The sequence below is a fragment of the Mastigoproctus giganteus genome, chromosome 1 (genome assembly GCF_048544385.1).
Source record: "Mastigoproctus giganteus isolate SK-2022 chromosome 1, ASM4854438v1, whole genome shotgun sequence".
Taxonomy (NCBI): domain Eukaryota; kingdom Metazoa; phylum Arthropoda; class Arachnida; order Uropygi; family Thelyphonidae; genus Mastigoproctus; species Mastigoproctus giganteus.
Genome location: NC_143575.1, coordinates 219387719 through 219408751, shown reverse-complemented (window position 1 = coordinate 219408751; position 21033 = coordinate 219387719). Strand labels below are relative to the sequence as shown.

Below are 21033 nucleotides of genomic sequence, written 5' to 3'. Positions count from 1 at the left end.
ATGGATAAAGGGATGGTGGAGCAGGAGAAGATGAAAAATGGCTATTAATGGACACTGCTATTCATGAATGCCCAGCACTGAACACTGTGTGGAGTCCCACACTGTTCAGTGCTGGGCATTGTTTTCTTATTGGAAACTTGGTAAGACCACAACAGCATGGTCTTACCAAGAAAGCCTTCAATTCCACAAATTGCGATGCCTCGAGACTGGGCACCTGCGAGGTGATCTGATTGAGGTGTTTAAAGCTTTGAATGGATTTAGCAAGCTCCTTGCTGATGGCATTCTTTCTCTTGGTCAGACGACAAACGTGAGGGGCATAAATTCAAATTGAAATATGATGTTTTGCAGATAGAAGTGCAGAAAGCGGTTGATTATTGGACCAAACTTCCAACTGTTGTGGAAGTGGGTAGTTTAAATAAATTTGAGGAAGAACTAGACAAACTATTGGCGGAAGAGATGGACAGGTGTTGTGGAAGTTTTTTTTTTTTATTTGACTTTTGCTTTATGCTTGCTTTTTCGCATCATTTTCCAAATACTAATACTAAAAGTGTGACCTTGATAGCTCCATCCCATATACTAATATGCTGCTACTCTTGATGACTTATCAGTCATGGAGAGTAGCAGCTCACCATTGATGTGATGGTGAAAGTGGAATATATTAGAAGTGACAAAGAAAGAGCAAAAGAATGTTTGCTTTCCAATAATGAGCACATCGCTTCATAATGCAAATTATCTGCTGTTATTGTCTGGTTGCACAGAGTCTTAGCTTTTCCTCCATAGTGTATTGTAGGCTGCCTCTCCTCATCCTGTGGCTACATTTGTTTATTTCGTGTTTTGGACAATTTTGGATAGTTTTGCCTGATGTAGTGGATATTTATAGTTCATAATGCCAATTGTTTACCAATATGAAAGTATTAACTGAAGATTTGGTTGCCACAGTGCTGGACTTCCAAATTTCTGTATTTACTGTAAGGGCTTAACTTTAATCAGTTTTATGATAACTGTGCTGCAGAATCATAAAAATCATTAAAAAAAAAAAAAAAAAAAAAAGCCTTGCATAGCCTGTTACACAGGAATTAAACTTGCAGCAAGTTCAATATTTCTATTATGAAATGATAATTACAGTATATACTAATTTGTCTATATTTTACTGACCCATAATTATTAAAAATGATCAAATTTTAAAAAGAGCTTGTATTATAACAATCATAGTATTCTTATTTTACAGTTGCTGTTGTTGTTGATGCTTCTGACAAGAAGACAAGGCTGGGCATGCATCCACTGTTGTTGCAAATAATGAAAGAATATCCAGAGAAGGATTCAATTCTTATTCTGAATAAGGTGTGTGTGTGTGTGTGTGTGTGTGTGTGTGTGTGTGTGTGTGTGGGAATGCAAATAGGTGAACTTGTACAAATTTTAGATGTTAATTTCAAATCTATGATTTTTTTCTGTTGCATTAATTTTAAAAAATGTACTACCTGTATATTGTATGCAGGTACATGGTTTATTTAGTGGTTCCACACTAAATAAAGTTTTAATTATTATTATTTTATTATTTTTTTTTTTTTTCATACATGGATATTGCAATTTTTTTTTTTTTTTAAACTCTTGTGTTAATTTCATGAATCCCTTTTCAAATATCAATAGTAGTCTGCCATCGTTGTCTCATTCCATTTACCTTTTTTCCATAGTCTTGATATCTTGGTGAAACCATGAAATAATTCATCCTACCCTTTAATCATTGTACCAGGGTTCTGTGCAAAGCATTCAAAGTTGCTGTGAAGGAAATTAACTTTCACACTCACGTTGCAATAAAGTTTTTTGAAACTCTGTTGCAACGTTGACAGTCTTCTAATGGTCCTTTGATTTATAAATGCTTAAAAGTTTTCATAACACGCTTGAATGCTAACCAAGCCTCTGCTTCTTACTGAGACAGAGGTTGTGAAATCATTGTTTTTCAGTAGCTCTCTGATATGTGGTCCATTAAAGACACTAATGTGAAGTTTGGCATCACTTATCGAGAAATTTTGAAACTACATACTAAAAATGGCACCTCCGTAGCCAGGTGGGCAGGAGCAGCAGTGTGTAGCACATGCTTTTTGATTAGACCGGGGTTCGAGCCCGTGACCACCAAATACAAAGGATGCGGAAAGGTCCGGGAATGACCACCGCATATCCCTGGAGCAATATGGCCTTAGTTGCTAATGCTCCTAAAAACCAAATAACAACAACAACATACTAAAAACTGTCACCCTCTTCATCAGAGTTTTAGCAAAATGTTTCACTAGTCCCAGTTTTATTTGTGGCAGCAGAACCACTTTGCTTGGAGGGACAAGTGGCTCTTTGATGACATTTTTGCTTCAGAGTGTGAGCCTAGTCCTTTTTTTATCTATATCTTTCTAATCTAATCATCACCTTTAGGCCGACCGGGCTAGCCGGGTGGGTAAAGTGCCTGCCTAGCAACCCAAAGGTTGCGGGTTTGAATCCCGCCTCGGGCTTGGATCAAAGTACTGCAAAATTTTGGGAGGTGCATTATGGCCACAGAAGCCGATGCGCCAATAACTACCAAATAAAAAAAAATAATAATAAAAAAAATCATCTTTAGCTCTGCTGTCCCATTCATTGTTCTTGGTGACAACAAAGCTCTTTTTCCATCTGGGAATGCCTTCTGCTATCTCCTGGCACTCCTAGGAGTGGGACCTTGACTGACACTGGAGGTATTTTCTCTGTGCAGTGTGGGATTGCCTTTCTTTCTTCTTGTAGCCTTGCAAAGTTTTGGCTTTTGCATTGCACACTTGCTGTTAACTTCCTTCATATGGGTGGGATCCTTCTGACTCTGACTGGTGTGCCATAGTGGTGTTTTACTTATGATGGCTTTGTTGAATGCTCTGACTCCTTTGACATGGGAAACAAATCATTGACCCCACTGCACTTTTTAGCATGAGACCTTGAATCCCCTGGTTAGTTTCTTTCAGCTTTAGTGCAGTGCCAGCTCCTGTCCCTACCTTTCCCTTTTTTCAAAGGCCCAATATCTTGTCTATGTACACTTTATCTGCAATTTTCTGAGAGAGCATTATTCCCTCTCCTCCTGTAACTTCACCTGTCATTCATTTTGGAACCCTACTTTTTTTGTGGAATTTGAACACTGGTATATGAGTACATTTATGTCTTTGAGAAATTAAGTTAATTAAGTCCAAGAAATATCTTGTTCCATTATAATCCCCTCTTTTGAACGTGAATCTCTTACCATTACCTTTGACTGTGTAAGTTTCTTCAGTTACAATCCATTTTATGATATTATGGTTGCTGCCTACTGGTTCCCAACTTTTTGACATTAGATATTTAGACTTTAATAAAGCTTTTGATACTGTCCTTCATGGAAGGTTGCTATATAAGCTGGAAGAAGTTACTGTTATAATTGGATCACAAGCTGGCTAAAAGATAGGAAACAGAGAGTTGTCAGAAATAGTCAGTATTCAGGATGAACTAGCATCACCTGCCAAAAACAGTTAACAAACAGTTAACACATGTCTGTTGCTCTGCTCCTTTGTGTTGCTGCTCCTTTGTGTTGCTGCTCCTTGGTTGCTAAATGGCTGGTCACACTGCACAGACAACACAATATGCAATAACCATTAAATCAATAATTTATTTAGTAGTTAAACCCAATTTATTTTTGCACAGGATAAATTTCCACTTTTCTGAAACTCTTGTGCTCATCACATGAATCCCTTGACAAATACTATCAATAGTTTGCCTTCACTACCCCATTCCATTTTTCTTCTGAAATCATGCTATCTTGGTATGTTAATGCCAATCTTTCAACTGACTCTGATTTAAAGCCAAAATGGTTAAGGGCCCGTGTGCTCTGGGATATTAGATTTCCAGTAATTCAGTTGGTCATTAGGATGGTTGGTTTCAGGTTTATCTTAGTCTTTATGTATTATTTTGAGAAGAAAGGACATGTATATGTATTTCTCTGTAGGAGTTCCCAAGGATCACTCTACAGTTTGCTGATGTTGTCTGTGTTGTAGCATCTCCATGTAGCTAGCCATGTGTGTGTTGTGTAGGTTTGTCTGTTGTATGACTGGCCACTTGGAACCAGTTAGCAGAAAATCACCTGGAAATTTGCTAGCTGGTTCTCATCCCTTTCCATGAGAAGGATGCCATATCCGTTGATAGTGTGTACTGAGTTGCTTTCTGGGAACTGTAAAATAAAAAAATAGTAAAAATAAAAAATTAAAAATTAAAGAAAAATTAACAAAAAACTGAGAGGAACATGGGTTGATAGGAGGGAGAGAGTTATAGTTGGGATCAGATTAGTGTTCATGCAGGGAAGGTAATCCTAGAAGGAGGAAGTGGGATGGCAAGTTTGCCAGTAGCCCTCTCACGTTGTTTTACAATCTTTGCTTGCTGTGTAACAGCTTCTGCTTAACAGGCGCAAGTAGGACAACAGATTGAGGGAACTGCAGTGTGAGAATATTGCATGTTGCTCAATGGTAGCAGCTCTGTAACAGCCTCTGCAGGGCAGATTTAATGCTGTATGTAAGCGGAGTATATGTTCCTTGGAATGCTGGGGGGTTGAGGTCATCTCCCCCATTGGCCCTGTGCCATCTTTGGATATTCGGTTGTGCTCCTCTCACCCTAGCTGATGACATTTGGTTCTAGTCTCTATGAATAAGATTTAAAATTTTTAATTTTCCAAATCCACTTTCTTTTATTTTCCTTTTAGTTATCTCTTCTCTGAATACTGCATGCAAAATGGAAGGCTGTCTTTTAGTAGGGTTTTTGGTTTGTTCCTACAGTTAATTTCACGTGGTTGTATTTAGTAGCTGTTGGGAATATCAAGTTGTTTCAAAGAATCAGAGTCAAGAGAATGACTAGCAGGGGAGGATTAATGAGAATTCTGCTCATTTAGTGTTGGAAGGTCTTTCACTCACATCCACAATCTCTTTATGCATGCCATTCATGCCTCTCTCCCCCCCATGTTTAAGTGTCTTAAGTATGTGGTGTGTAGGTTATAAGTTACTTTCTCATAAGGTTAGTGTATTAACTGGGGGAGGGAATGATGCATCTCTGTATATGCCTTTTTATTTTTTTATGCAATGAGTCTTTCCAAATTGGGAGAGGGATATAGACAGAAGTGAACTATCTATATCCAGAAGTGATGTGGATAGATTTAGATAGTTCCCTTCTATCTATATACTATCTATTCAGTTGAAATAATAGACAATGTGCATGTCAGCTGATAATTTCTTCCCACCCCCCAAAGGGTGAGTTCATTTGTCAGCAGTTGAAGTTCTCTTCAACTAATGACAAATGTTACATCCAGGAGGTTATGTTGGGTAACCAAGTTAATTTGCCTAGACAATCAAATTATGGTTTTTTTTGAGCAAGAGCCAAGGAACAGTCTGTACTGTAAACAAAACCAACAGAGTCTGTAAACAGGGGGAATAACAAGCAGTGGGCTATTCAAACACCATGTCCCCAGGATATGGGAAAGGAGCCCGACTGAGAATTCGTGAACCCAACCACCAAGCAGCCAACCAGGAAGAAATTAGATGTATAGTCAGTAAAGGCCATAGATGGGCTGGGATGGGAAGAGGAAGCTCCTGCACACTCACTGGCCAAGTGTCTGCAAGAGTAAGGAATGAAGAAAGGGCAAAGTTTGCTGAGATACTTGATCACAAAGGCTTATCACAGACATTCTTCCAAGCATGACAGCGAGAAATTTGCTACCTGGGAGTCTAAAATGAAGATGGAACTGATGTCTGGATCCCACCAATGACTCAAGTGACTGAATTTCACTGCAGTCTGGTCATTCCACAATATTCAGATCTACTTCTTGCATTTTCATGATGAGACTGTTAGTAACACTGAGTATATCCCCCCCCCCCCCAATGTTTTAAGGTCTGAAATACTGCACCTAGTTTAGTGGAAGTGACCACCTAGTAGTGAACCAATATAGACAGGGGTTGAAGTGTGCCATCCATACCACACAGAGGAATGATTCCCACACTTTTACCAGGTAATACTGTTACTTTGTGTATTGTAGGCTTCCTGATTAAGAGGCAAATTATATCTCAGGCAGTGCATCAAATTAACATGGATGGCCAGTGCAGTCTTGAGTCAGTTTGGTATAGCACTGGGGAGAAAAAAATGAGTTTTTTTTTATAAAAACCCCAAACATGAGAAGTATTAGAACTTATAGTATTTAGTACCTTACACGAGTTGGAGGTTAAGAATCTGAAAGAAGATATTTGTTAGCATTAGACTTGAACTTCTATAGATTTTAATTTTCAGGAAATACATATGAAGGAAGGTTGTTGAAGAAAATGGAAGTTGAATGAATAAATGAGGAAGAAGAAAAGTTGGTTCTGTGAGTTTTAAGTTAGAGAGTAAAAGGATGTTGATTGGTTGCGGCACTTGTTCGGAGTACTGTGCACTTAGTACTGAACACTTAGTGCACAGTACTATGGCAATAGGTTCTAATACCTCTCGTACTTGGGGTTTTCATTAGAAATAAATAAATAAATAAACTGAAAAGACTTTTGTGGATTTATTAGATGTCTGTTCTTTGCTGTAGCAGCAGCAGCAGTATGTTAGAGGCAACAAGAAAAAGTAGTACTCTTGACAAGATATAGCAGTGATTCTTCATACATTAAGAATCTGCAGTTGAAAGATTCACTAGGTGGCAGTGATCACTGTGTATATGATGGAGGGGGGTTACTTAAAGACATAACTACAATCAAGGGTAAAGGGAAAGAGCTTTTGTGAAAGTGACTACTGTGGTCTCAGACGTTTTAAATTCTATATAGTGGGACCAACTGATAATGATACCAACAGGGAATTCTAAATGGGAAGCATTCAGAGAAGTAATCATAGGAGCGACTAGGCTTTTCATACCAACTGTTAGAAATGCTGTGACTCATACTAACTGCAGTAGAATACACCAACTATATATGGCTAAAACTTTATTAACATAAATTAAAATAAATTAAGAATAAAATAGGATAAAATTTTAATGTAAAAATGAAATAGAATTAAAATATACACAAAATATTACAAATTAAAAGCAATAAAAGTGATAAAAAAAAAAAAAAAACACCATAGCTTTCAAAGGCAGCCACTTCCTTTATCAACAGGGAACTTTACTGTCACAGCACATCCTTAAATAACATCAGCAGGCTCATGGCTCAAGGCATGTGTTACTGTAGGAGCATAGGAATTATCTTTTACACGTGGATACTATGATATAGTAACAAAGGAACTGGGTGTAAAAAAAATAATTCTAATATCATATACTGGGATTTCAGGAAAGCTTTTGATACTGTTGCACATAAAAGACTGCTGTTTGAATTGGAGCAGTGTGGCAGAATGAGAAGTTATATTATTTTATTTTCATTTATGTTAAACTTTTGGTCATATATGGTTGGTGTATTCTATTACAGTTAGTATGAGACAAATTTTCCAACCCCAGGCACATCCTTTCTTATTTGAAGAATAAGAAATACTGTTCAAGGCTTAGGCCTAAATGGATGTCAGTTAAGCTAATTGGTTTTTGTGGCAGAGAAAAAATATACATGGGATGCATATAAATTATCAGGTGATGCTGAAGTCTGCGGTAAATATAAATTAGTCTACAGTCAAGTCACAAAGGAGGATAGGCAAACTAAGGAAGATTATGAGAAGTCTTTGGCAAAGGATACACAGAAACATAGCAGACTTTCTTACTTACTAAACACCAGAATGAAGGAAATGAATCACATTGGTTAGCTTGATATCAGTGGTTTAACTGTTGATGATCCTGCTCAGGTTGCTGACAAACTGAATAAGTATTTTTCATCTACATTCACACATGAGGAATTCTTTAGGGAATAGATGCTAGAAGTTTATCAAACACTAATAAGGTGCTAAATGATTTTGTGATAATTGAGAGGAAAGTGGAACAGAAATTGTTGAAGCTACATGTAAAAAAGGCATCTGGGGTGGATGAGAAGCAGCAAAGGAAGCAAACCCTTAGACATAATTAAGAAAGCATCTTTTAATTTAGGGAAGGTCTATGGACTGGAGATATGTGAATGTATTTCCAATTCACAAAGGGAAATTAAAATTGACATCAGTAATTACAGACCTGTTAGCCTAACTTTAGCCTGTTAGCCTAGTATAAGGATTAATGGAGTCACTGTTAAAGTAGTACTGCAGGACCATCTATACAGGAGTGCAGTTGTACTGCAGCCACAGCATGCATATGTTAAGGGGTAATCCTGTCTGATTAGTTTGACAGTTTGATTGGATACATTGTTGCAGTAACAAAGGAACTAGATGCAAAAAAAAATTCTAATATCGTATACTTGGATTTCAGGAAAGTTTTTGATATTGTTGCACATAAAAGATGACTGCGAATTGGAGCAGTGTGGCATTCAGGAGAAGTTACTGATATGGATGGTCAAGTGGGAGAAGGCAGAGTGGTTATTAATGGACTGTTCTTCATTATTAGCGGAGTCTCCCAGGGTTTAGTGTCACACCCATTTTTGTTTTCTATATTTATTACTGATATTGACCCCTCGACGTGGGCACCTGTACGTGGTGAGGGGACCTCCCAGTGATGCTGCTGGACTTCCAGACTAGCATCACTGGGATCCAATGCCCACAGCCCAGGTTCCAGGCTTACATTAATGGAATCCGGCGTGTTTACCGTGCGCTGCGACCCGTGGAAATTCGGAAAGGGGGATCCTGGTGGTTGAGGGGCCCAGCTTCAATACACCACTTTGGCCCCTGCTTCGACAAGACGGGAGGTCCTGGAAGGCCCGGCTAGGATTAATCGGCTAGTAGGCTTGCCTGCGAGGGTCAACCGTGTCAATGCCACGCCCCTACCCTCATGGTCCGAGGGACAGGATTCAGGCTAGCGGCGGTGTGGGTATAGTGTCTGGGTAGCCCTGGCGTTCCACTCCCGAACACATTTATTGCATGCCAGGTAGTGGGCGTCCCTTTGGGCTCCGTGGTGGGTGGGGAGCCCGGGCACTGAACAATTTAAAAACTATATGAATCCTGATAAACTTACTTCTTCAGGGGGCCCAACCCGGTCCCTATCAGAAAATACAGATGGAGAGGCAGATAGCATTATTGCTACAAAGAGACAGCGAACAGAAATATCATCAGGGCCTGTTCCAAGATTTTTAATTATTCATTCTACCACAGAAAAACCGATTGGCAAAATGTCGCCCTTCTTCATACAGAAAGGGTTAGATGGGTTAGCAGGGTCACCCAAATCAGTTAAGAGGCTCCGTTCTGGAGACCTCTTAATTGAAACCAAAACTGACAGGCATTCTGAGCAGCTACTCCGTGCAACATCAATTGGAGGAGTACCCATAACAGTGACACCACATAGAACACTCAATTCATCGAGAGGTGTCATTTCGGAATGGGACCTTCTCGACGTAACCGAGGAGGAAATCTGCTTAAAATTTAAACCACAGGGAGTTACTGCCGTTAAGAAAATAAATGCGCGTAGGGATGGGAAGCTTGTTAAAACCAGGAGCATTATCCTGACTTAACTCGCCCAAACCTCCTGATGAGATTAAAGCTGGCAACATCAACTGCTCAGTGCGTCCATATGTTCCGAACCCTTTATGGTGTTTTAAATGCCGAAGTATGGACATTCTCAAATGACCTACTGTGGAGTCCTTGCATGCGCTCGATGTGGTGCAAAGGACCACGAAACAACAGCATGTTCAGCCACAAAACCCACCTGCATTAACTGTGAGGGAGAACATCCAGCCTATTCACGAGCATGCCAGAGGTGGAAAGAAGAAAAAGAAATTCAACGGCTGAAGGCAGAGTTAAACATATCGTACCAGGAGGCAAGGAAAGCGGTGAAACCTCTCAACATCAACAAACCTACCTACACGCAGAAGGTAGCAGGGAGATGTTCCATCGGAACTCAGACGGACATGACCATTCCTCCAAAAGAATCATTCACTCCCATCGCACGTTATCTCTTAAGTCCTCAAAAACCTGCACAGAAAGACCAATCAGCTGCCACTCCTATATTGGTACCCCCTAATGCTCCACAACTAACAAAAGCAATTGCAAAAGAAAAGAATAAGAAAGGTGAAGTACCCCCTAGTACTCAAGAAAACGTGGATGTCGAGCAGAAGGAGGTACCAGAAGATTCAGTTTTGGAGCTCTTTGCTGAGGAGGAAATGGACACTGGTCAGCATCCATACTTCCCCAGGAAGGATAAAGCCAGAACTGAAAAAGGTAAGCCCTCAGCACCTCGGAAGCCGCCTGATGGACCCACCATGCCAAAATAATGGCTAAATTCCTACAATGGAATTGTCGTGGATTCTGCCGAAATACTGATGACATCAAGGCCCTCCTGCAAAAGCACGAACCAATTTGCTTTTGTTTGCAGGAGACTTATCTAAAGGCAAATGATAACCCCACCATACATAATATAACACTTTTTCGTAAGGACAGAATTGCGGATGGTCCTGCTCATGGAGCATTGGTTATCCTTGTGGAAAACCAGACCACAGTTCAGCCCTTGCTAATTACAACTAGCATTGAGGCTGTTGCAATTCGCCTTACAGTGGGAGATTTTTATTAATGGTCTGCTCAATTTATTTGCCACCTGGGACTGACATCTCCCAGAAAGACCTTGATGATCTTGTAACGCAGTTGCCTCCCCCTTTCTTACTTCTCGGGGATTTTAATGGACATAATACCCTGTGGGGTAGTGCTAATATCAACAGAAGGGGACGAGTCATGGAGCGTATGCTAAATGACAATGACCTTTCCCTTCTAAATACCGGAAAAAACACCTTCTTTCACATGCCTACCCGTACCTTTTCTGCCATTGATCTCTCTATCTGCTCCCCTTCTCTACTCCCTTCACTCACTTGGGAAGTGGAGGAGAACCCATACGGAAGTGATCACTTCCCTGTGATAACCTTGCTATACAGTGCGAGACCTTGTCTTCTTTTTAGGTTACCACGGTGGAAGATTGATCAGGCTGACTGGTCTGCCTTCGAACATCAGGCAAATTTTGACCTAAGTACAGTCAGTCAGGAGCCTATCAATGATGCAGTAACGTACATCACAGAAATTATCGTCCAAGCAGCTGCGAATGCTGTTCCAAAAACATCTGCCCGGTTTCCACCATTTCCCAAACCTTGGTGGAATTCACAATGCATAACAGCAAAAAAGGCTCAAAACAAAGTGTGGGGTATATTTCGCCGATATCCTACCATGAACAACCTTATAGCCTTTAAACGCGCACGAGCCAAAGCACGCTACATCCGTCGTCAGAGTCAAAAGGAATTGTGGATCCGTTTTACTTCATCAATTACTTAGTCCACTAGTACTAAGGTGGTCTGGGAAAAAATCCGGAAAATGAAGGGAAAATTCACAGCACACCCCTCATCGGTCCTTGAATATAATGGATGTACTATTGCAGACTCTACTGCAATAGCCAATGCTCTTGGGGAAACTTTTTCTAACATCTCTGCAACATCATCTTACTCCCCAGAGTTTCTGGTCTTAAAGGGCAACACTGAAAATCAGGCCCTTAAGTTCACATCAAAGGGTTCCCACCCGTATAATGGGCCATTTACTATCCACGAGCTGAAAACAGCACTTGCCCGTACAAAGGCTACCGCTGTTGGACCAGACAACATCCATTATGAAATGATCAAACATCTTTCAACAGAATCCATGGACTGTTTACTTTTCCTGTATAACAGAATCTTCCTTGAAGAGCACTTTCCGGATACCTGGCACAAGGCAACTATTCTTGCTTTTGCTAAGCCGGGAAAGGATCCTAAATGTCCAAAAAACTATCGTCCTATTGCTGTGACCAGCTGTCTGTGCAAAATATTGGAGAGAATGGTCAATGCTCGTCTCTTATGGTATTTAGAATCGAACGACCTTCTCTCCCTCTTTCAGTGCGGCTTCCGAAGAAACAGGTCCACAATAGACCACTTAATTAGACTGGAAACATCAATCCGAGATGCTTTCCTAAAAAGAGAACACTTGGTGTCCATCTTCTTTGACATGGAAAAAGCGTACGACACAACTTGGAGATTTGGTATTTTAAAAGACCTTTACAACCTCGGTCTGAGAGGCCACCTTCCCATTTTTATTAAAAATTTTATATCCTGCCGTTATTTCCATGTTCGTGTAGGATCCTCCCTTTCACGGCCTTTTTGCCAAGAGGAGGGTGTACCACAAGGATCTGTCTTAAGTGTTACGCTTTTTGCCATTAAAATAAATTCTATTTCTGAACAACTTCCTCCAACTATAAACAGTGCACTCTATTAGCATTAGCATTAGTAGAGGCATTTGATGCAAGAAAGCAAGCTTATGCAGCATCAGCCAAAAAAAAAAATAAAGTAAAATAAATAAATAAAAAATAACCACTTCCACTTCACCCCTCTGTTCGTTCGAAATACCTGTCCAGCTGAGCCTTAAACTTATTTAGGCTATCAACCTCCACCACAAGGGATGGAAGTCTGTTCCACCAACCAACCACCCGCTGGCTAAAGGCAAATTTCTGCACGTCTATCCTACATCTGTCTTTCCTCAATTTGAATTTATGCCCTCTCAGGTGATTATTCTGAGCAAGAGGAAGAATCCCATCAGCATTGAGCATGCTCAAACCATTCAAGGCTTTGTACACCTCTATCAGATCACCTCGCTGGTGCCTAGTCTCCAGACACTGTAATTCGCAAAACTTAAGCCTTGCTTCGTAAGAGCATCCCTTTGTTGCATTCACTAATCTTGTTGCTCTTCTCTGTACTCGTTCCAGCAGCTCTACATCCTTCTTGAAATGAGGCCTGCAGGCCTGTATACAGTACTCTAGGTGTGGCCTGACCATTGCCTTATACAAGGGAATAATCACCTCCTTATCCCTGCTAGAAAAGTTCCTATATATCATTGACAATACACCATGAGCTACTCTTGCAGCCTGTCTGCACTGCTCAGAGAACTTCATATCTGCCTGCACAACCACCCCCAGGTCCCTTTCATTCTCTACCACTGTCAGTGTAGTACCACAGAGTTGATAAGTTGCACTGGGGTTGCTGTTTTTCATATGTAGTACTTTACATTTGTCAATGTTAAACTTCATTTGCCACCTCTCAGCCCATCTGCTCAACCTTTCCAGATCCTGTTGCAGCAGCATAGTGTCAGTAGTGTCCTTGACAACCCTGCCTACCTTTGTGTCGTCTGCAAACTTCGACATTACGCTTGATATACCATCATCAATATCATTTATAAATACAGAGAACAATAAAGGACCCAATACTGAACCCTGAGTGACTCCACTAATAACATTAGTCCACGATGAGCAGTGTCCATTGATTACCACTCTGTCTTCTCCCCCTCAACCACCCCTTTATCCATAGCAGCAATTTGCCTCCAATGCCACACTGCTCCAATTTGTGCAGCAGTCTTCCATGTGCAACAGTATCAAAAGCCTTTCTAAGATCTTAACCCAAGCACGGTACTAAGTACTATAGGTTATAATACCTCTCGTGTTTGGGGTTCTCATAAAAAAAAAAGAAAAAAAAAAAAAAAAAAAAGATCCAAGTATATAATATCAAAGTTATTCCCTGCATCCAGTTCTTTTGCGACTGCAACATAGTATCCAATCAAATTGGTCAGGCAAGACTTCCCCTTAACAAAACCATGCTGTGTCCAAGCTATAACTGAAGTCTTGTCTAGATGATCCTGCAGTGCTTCTTTAACCAGTGCCTCCATTAATTTTCCGGGAACAGAAGTTAAACTCACAGGTCTATAATTACTTGTGTCAGCCTTTGATCCTCCCTTGTGAATTGGGGTCATATTTGCACATCTCCAGTCCATGGGTACCTCCCCTGAGTCCAAGGAAGCTCTCATAATTATGGCTAAGGGTTTGCTTACTTCCTTTGCTGCCTCCTTTAATATAACTGGATAGATCCCATCCACCCCGGGTGCCTTTCTTGTGTTTATCTTCAAAAATTTCTCCTCCACTTTACTCTCAGTTATTACAAGACTCTCTAGCTTACTGCCAGAGTTGAATACACCTCTGGCATTCCCCTCGCCGAATAACTCCTCATGTGTGAATGTCGATGCAAAATATTCATTTAGTTTGTTAGCTACCTGAGCAGGGTCATCAACAGTTGACCCATCGATATCAAGTGGACCAATCTGATTCATCCCCTTCCTTCTAGAGTTTACATAAGTAAAGAACTCTTTGCTGTTTTTCTTCGCATCCCTTGCCAAGGATCTCTCGTAATCTGCCTTCGCCTGCCTAACCTCCTTTGTAACTTGGTTACAGATCAACTTGTATCTATCATAGGCTTCTGTATCACGTGTTAATTTGTATATACCCATGTATTTTTCTTCTCTGCCATATGCCTCATTAGTTCATCTGACATCCATTTAAGCCTAAACCCTGAGCAATATTTCTTAGTTGGTATGTAAAGCCTAGTAGCTTGCAAGATAAGTTCTTTGAATGCTTCCCATTTTGAATTTGCTGTTGGTAACATCATCAGTTGATCCCACTGTATAGAATTTAAATACTGTCTCAGTCCATCGTAGTCGCCTTTACGAAAGCAATATCCCTTCCCTTTACCCCTAATGGTAGTTACCTCTTTGAGTAACTCCCACTTCAGAACAGTGATCACTGCCACCTAGTGGTTCATTTATCTGCAGATTCTTAATGCATGAAGAATCACAACTGATAATCAAATCAAGAGTATTACTCCCTCTAGTTGCCTCCCGAACATGCTGATGTAGAAAACAATCATCCAATAAATCCACAAAAGCCTTGCTAGTGAGTGAGTGACCAGCCCCCAAATTCCAGTCAATATCTGGCAAATTAAAATCCCCCATTATAAGACTCTCTGATTTACTGGCCCTCTCTATTTCTCTGTACAGTTTCTTATTATACTCATCAGAGTCATTAGGCCTATAGCACACTCCTACTCTCAATTTTGATCTCCCAATGCTTATGTCACACCAAACTGACTCGACACTGTACTGTCCAGTGATGTCGACTGGCTTCACTTCCTTGGATTTTATGTGTTTCTTAACTAATAGCATAACCCCTCCTCCCTTCCTATCCTGTCTATCCTTTCTGTAGACATTGTACTCCCCAAATTCCAGTTCTGCATTCCTTATATCTGTGACACCACATCTCTGAAATCCCAACAATATCTGCCTTTGATGTTTTGAGCAATAACTTAAATTCACCAAATTTATTTACTAAACTCCTAGCATTGGTGTACACGCAAGTATACATGCACCTGCTCTTCCTCTTAGCCACCCTAACACCACCCATGTGTTTACTTGTACCCCCATGATTCCCAGCAGTCTGTAATATCCTGCATCTTATTTTCCAGGCTGCTGCTCATTCCAATAGAAGCAGTGCAAGAATCACTTTCTCCTCTGCCAGTGGCTACTGTTAATCTATTAGTCCTTGTATCCCCCCAATCTAGCAGTTTTCCGACCCACCTAACACTGCCTCGATAGCATCAGCAAACATTCTTGCACCCTTTCTATTTAAGTGTGTCCCATCCCTGTAGAAGCAGTCTCTCCTGTTAACAAGTACAGACCAGGCTGAAAAAAATTCTACCCCTTGAGCCCTGCACAATCTTTCTAGGGCCGAATTGATCGACAGGGCTCTCATGATATACTCCCTCCTATCGTGTCTGGGCAGAATTGCAGACACTTTCAAATTCAACCCTAATTCACAGCTTTTTTTCATCAGTGACCTGTACTTGTTAAGTAATTCCGCCATTCTCCTACTCTTAATATCATTATTATCATCACTATGTCAATGACTTCAGCATATTCTCTCAATCATGCAATATGAGGGTTATTGAGAGACAACTGCAACAAGCTATTGACCGTGTTAACACCTGTGCCGCGGCCAATGGTTTCAGGTTCTCACCGGAGAAGACCGTTTGCGTCCATTTTGTCGCAAACGTAACCTCCACCCCGAGCCTGAATTACGACTTGGACAAAACACCATTCCAGTTGTATCAGGGGCGAAATTCCTGGGACTCTTTTTTGACAAAAGTTGACATTTGTTCAACACATTCGTCAGCTTCGTACAAAGTGTACGAGAGGGCTTAACATCCTCCGCTCTCTCTCTTCTACCTCTTGGGGTGCAGACCGATGCACTCTACTGTGTCTATACCGTGCACTTGTACGCTCAAAATTAGATTATGGGTCTCAGGTGTATGCATCTGCCAGCAATAGCACTGTTCGTTGGCTTGACCCCATCCATCACCAAGCCATTCGTATCGCTACTGGTGCATTCAGAACATCACCTGTCCAAAGTCTGTATGTCGAAGCAAATGAACCATCCTTGTCGCTTCGACGAATGCAGTTGTCTCTACAATATGCCTTCAAGCTGAAGTCCCTGCCGGACCATCCCACATTGACATCCATTTTTGAGCCACGATGGGAAAATCTTTATAACACACGACGGACCGCCATTGCTCATTCGGCATTCGTTTTCAAGAGCTACTCAATGAGCTTAACATCTCAATAGACAAGGTTGCTCGATCACCAAAGGAGCCCCTTCCACCCTGGCATGTACAAACACCAGTATGTGACTTCTCACTCAAGATTGCAACGAAATTTAATTCTCCAATTTCTGTCTACCTTCAACTCTATTCACAACACCGTGCAGAACATTCTGACTTCTTGCCAGTTTACACAGACGGCTCGAAGTCAGACTTGTATGTGGGATCTGCTGCTGTCTTTCCAAATAATACCATATCAGAGCAGATACCCCTTGACTGCAGCATTTACACTGCAGAGCTGCATGCCATAGAGTTAGCTCTAGATCACATAAGAAAACACCGTTACCAACGGTGTATTATATATGCCGATTCAGTGAGTGCACTACAGACTTTATCAGCAATGTCACACACTAATCATCCAACCCTGTCCCGAATTCAGCAGATAATATACAGCCTCTATGTAAGTGGATTCGATATCCACTTCTGCTGGATCCCCAGTCACATCGGGATTACAGGAAATGATTTGGCTGACACTGCAGCCAAATCGGCAGCCCTGACGGATAATCTTGACCTGTTAGTCCCCTATACAGACTACAGGCAAGTGATCCGTAGTAACCTACAATCTCAGTGGCAAGATTCGTGGCATCGAATGATTACTACAAACAAACTATGTCGAATTAAGCCTGTGATCCATCCTTGGCGGTCCAGCTTACGCAGGGATCACAAAGAGGAAGTTGTTCTTGCTCGGCCCCGCATAGGACACTGTCATATCACACACTCCTTTTTGCTGAGGGCTGATGTCCCTCCTATGTGCGAGCAGTGCAACACCATTTTATCGGTTCAACATTTTTTATGTGACTGTACTAGTTTTAGAAATGCTCGTTTTACCGCTTTTAACCATCTGACTGAGCCCTATACACTCAGTCAGATTTTATCCGACAATGACCATGTGTCTGCTATTTTTAGTTTCCTAAAAACAGTAAACCTTTTTACTCATATTTAAAAAAATCTTATTATTTTAAGATTTACTATTGTTACTTGTTTACAGATATTTGTCTTTTACAATTTATAATTGTTTTATACCCTGACTTAGTGACCTAATTCATTAGGTCACTGAATGTTTTACTAATTTTTTTGATAAAGTTTTGGCGCATTATAGCCTAAGTTGCTGATGCGCCAATAAAACTCAACTAACCAACCAACCAACCAACTGATATTGATGAAGGTATAGCAGGCTTAATTTTTAAGCTTCCAGATGATACAAAGGTTGGCAGGGTGTTTGGCAGTAATCAAGGTAAGCTACTGAAAAAGATCTAGAAAAATTAGGCAGATGGGCTGAGAAATGGCAGTTGAAGTTTAGCATTGACAACTGCATGATACCTACCACTGTTGATACTACAGTCAGGGTAGTGGAAAATGAAAAAGATCTTGGAGTAATTGTGCCATCAGATATGAAGATCTCTGAAGATGCAGAGGCTGCCAGGACAACTCATGGGTTTTGTCAATTATATACAGGTACTTTGCTAGCAGGAATAAGGAGATGATTATCCCACTTACAATACAGTGATTAAGCTGCATATATTGAGTTCTGCATGCAGGTGTGGAGCCGTCACTTTAGCAAAGATGTGGATCTGCTGGAACAGATGCAGAGAATGGCAATGAGGTTGGTGAGGTGAACGAAAGGTGATCTTACCATGAAGAGCTTCATTTTTGAAAATTGCATTATCTGGAGACAAGGTGTTTGTGAAGTGATCTGATCAAGATGTTTATGGTTTGCAACGAATTAAGCAGGCTCAATGTTGGTGGATTCTTCCTGTTGCTTAGACTACATATGAAGGACATAAACAGTGCCAGATTAATCAATAAGCAAAATAAGCACGTGCTTAGGGTACCAAGGGAAAGGAGGCATCACAGTTTTTTTTCCCCTAGCTATCATGCCAACTTTAACTCTTTCACTGCCACATGCTACTTTAGTTGATTTTTTTGTAATTGTTCTTACCTGCTGTGTTCGACTTTTCTCTGCACTGTTAAAAAAAAAAAAAAATATATTCCAAAAAAATCACTCTTGTTGTGATACTGAAGGTTAAATAAAATCCACTCTCAGTTAGTGTATTTATTGCAAATTTAAAAGAGTAGCTTTTGCAAGATTCATGTGTATTTTTTAACATTTATTCTTCTGTAATTTTCAGACTCAAGATGAAACGTGTTCAATTAAGTGTTGCAAAAAAGAGAAAGCTGGCTAAAAAGAATCAACAAAAGGCTTTGGATTTAGTGGCCAAGACTGGAAAGCTAATTAATTTCTTGACAAAAGTTACACAACCTGATCTTCCAAATCAAAACAGATCTCCACCATTAGAAACTACTTGTATTGTATCTGACTATGACAAGATCGAAGATGAACAAAGTTCCACACCTATCAGTACCCCTTGGTCAACTTCAAGAATAGAACATCATGATGATGTTGATGTGTCACAGGCTGGCTCAACTGGCATGAGTCTCACTACTAATCACAGTTTGCCCATAAATTCTCTTGATATGTCCAGTGTAAATGTTGAGGCAAGTTGCTCCACAAGCCTGTCTGAAGTTGAAAAGATTGCTGAAAATGAAAATCTACTGGACCGAGGTGAAACAATTCAGTCTGCAAGTGATGAAGTAAATAAAGCAAAATATCCAGGGTTGTGGTGAGATTTTTCTGCTGATGATGTGGCTTATTGGTTGCTTGCAGACCCAGTGAGTATCAGCACCACAATGGGCCACGTGAAAAATCTTGACAAACTTTCAAAAGTGGCAAACAAACAAGATATTATTCACAAAAACTTTTTTTTGGGGTAAAAGCCAATAGTGAGAAATACAAAGGAGAATGCTTATTGTATTCACCATCAACAGGGACAGTTTATAAACTTTTTGCTCCAAAATGTTTCATGTTTTGTTGAAAGAGAAGGATTCAGTGACTGGCGAAATACTAATGTAATTGCTCATCATGAAAGAAGCACTACTCTCACCGAGGCTCTATGCCAACTCACTTAACTTGCAGGCCCCGAGCGCCAAGCGATTTCCTCTGAGATATATAGTGTGCTATTTCTAAGCGACAAAGTTTAATTTTATTTCTAGTGTCGTTTTCTCTTTTGTTTACCTAAAGTGGTTCTGTGCTTCAAGTGTTAAAGTAAGAACCAAGAAAGGAAAACTACCTTTCTTTTTTCAGAGTATATATATATTAATTACTAACAAGCTACTAAACTTTACAACTGCTTGGTCACTGGCGGCACCGCTCCTGCCTCCACGTGGTGGGGCCAGTAACCTGGGAGAAGAAAACCACTCTCCCAGGGCGAAAAGGAGCAAACATGCAATTTGACAATTTCCCTCCAATTGAGCCTCTGCGCTCATGTCCTAAATCAAATGATTATGACAATGACACATCACAGAGCAAAAGGAATGTCCATCTTTCCTTATCTTCCACTCTTTGTCAAACAAATGCATGAGTACACTCACCCCATTTCTGATACAGAAATGTTTGGAAAGCACAGCAGGTTCACCTAAAATGGTGAAAAGACTTATTAGATCGGGTGATTTACTAATTGAAAGTGAGTCGTAATCAATCAGAAACTCTGTTGAACCTCTCAGCCTTTGGTGGTATTCCCGTGCAAGTTACCCCACATGCAACACTAAATGCCTCCAAAGGGGTCATAACTGAGTGGGATTTGATCATTGTCACAGAAGATAAATTAGTCCAAGAATTAAAAGAACAAAAAGTCACACATGCTAAGCGAATTATGATCAGAAAAGGTGGCCAGCTTGTTCCAACACGGAACATCATCCTTATGTTTGGCACACCAAATTTACCATTGAGTGTTAAAGCTGGCTATCTAAATTGCCGTATAAGACCCTACATTCCTAATCCCATCAGATGTTATAAGTGTCAAAAGTTTGGACACTCTCAGACCGTCTGTCGAGGGGATGCAGTGTGCCCAAACTGTGGTTCAAAATCCCATGCACAAACAGAATGTGCTGAAACACCACATTGTCCAAACTGTCAAGGCCAACACCCTGCCTATTCAAAGTCCTGTGAGCTGTGGAAAACAGGAAAAAAGATCCAAAAATACAAAGTAGAGCGGAAAGTGACTTACCAAGAGGCAAAGAAGCAAATTATGCTTACTACACCTAAACACACCTATGCAGCAGCAACAAAGAAATATCAGTCAGCAGCCACTCAAATTGACATGTCAGTTCCCTCATCCATGTCTGTTACAGACTGGGCTAGAGAAATACTCTCAACCTCACAGCAATCTACTAAGGAACAGCATGTGATAGATAGTGCCAACAACACACCAATTACAGTACTGCCAACTGCTTTGCAGTCTTCCTCAGAAACTGTAAAAACTAAAACAGCAGTCCCAATGCAGAAAAATCGGGAAAAAGTAACAAATATGGATACAAATGAAAACATCAACCCGGGTGAGCCAATCTTAGATCTGTACGCAGAAGACGACATGGACACAGCACGTCCTATCTTCTTGAA

General features: G+C 40.5%; 1 protein-coding gene across 1 annotated transcript in view; it reads left to right on the top strand.

Annotated features, from left to right (window-relative positions):
- LOC150091531 (GTPase Era, mitochondrial) overlaps positions 1-21033 on the top strand; it is a 242211-nt gene that overhangs the window by 119276 nt on the left and 101902 nt on the right. Inside the window, exon 7 of the mRNA XM_090384396.1 lies at positions 1229-1341. Coding sequence (XP_090240522.1) covers positions 1229-1341 — 113 coding nt within the window. The remainder of the gene's footprint in view (positions 1-1228; positions 1342-21033) is intronic.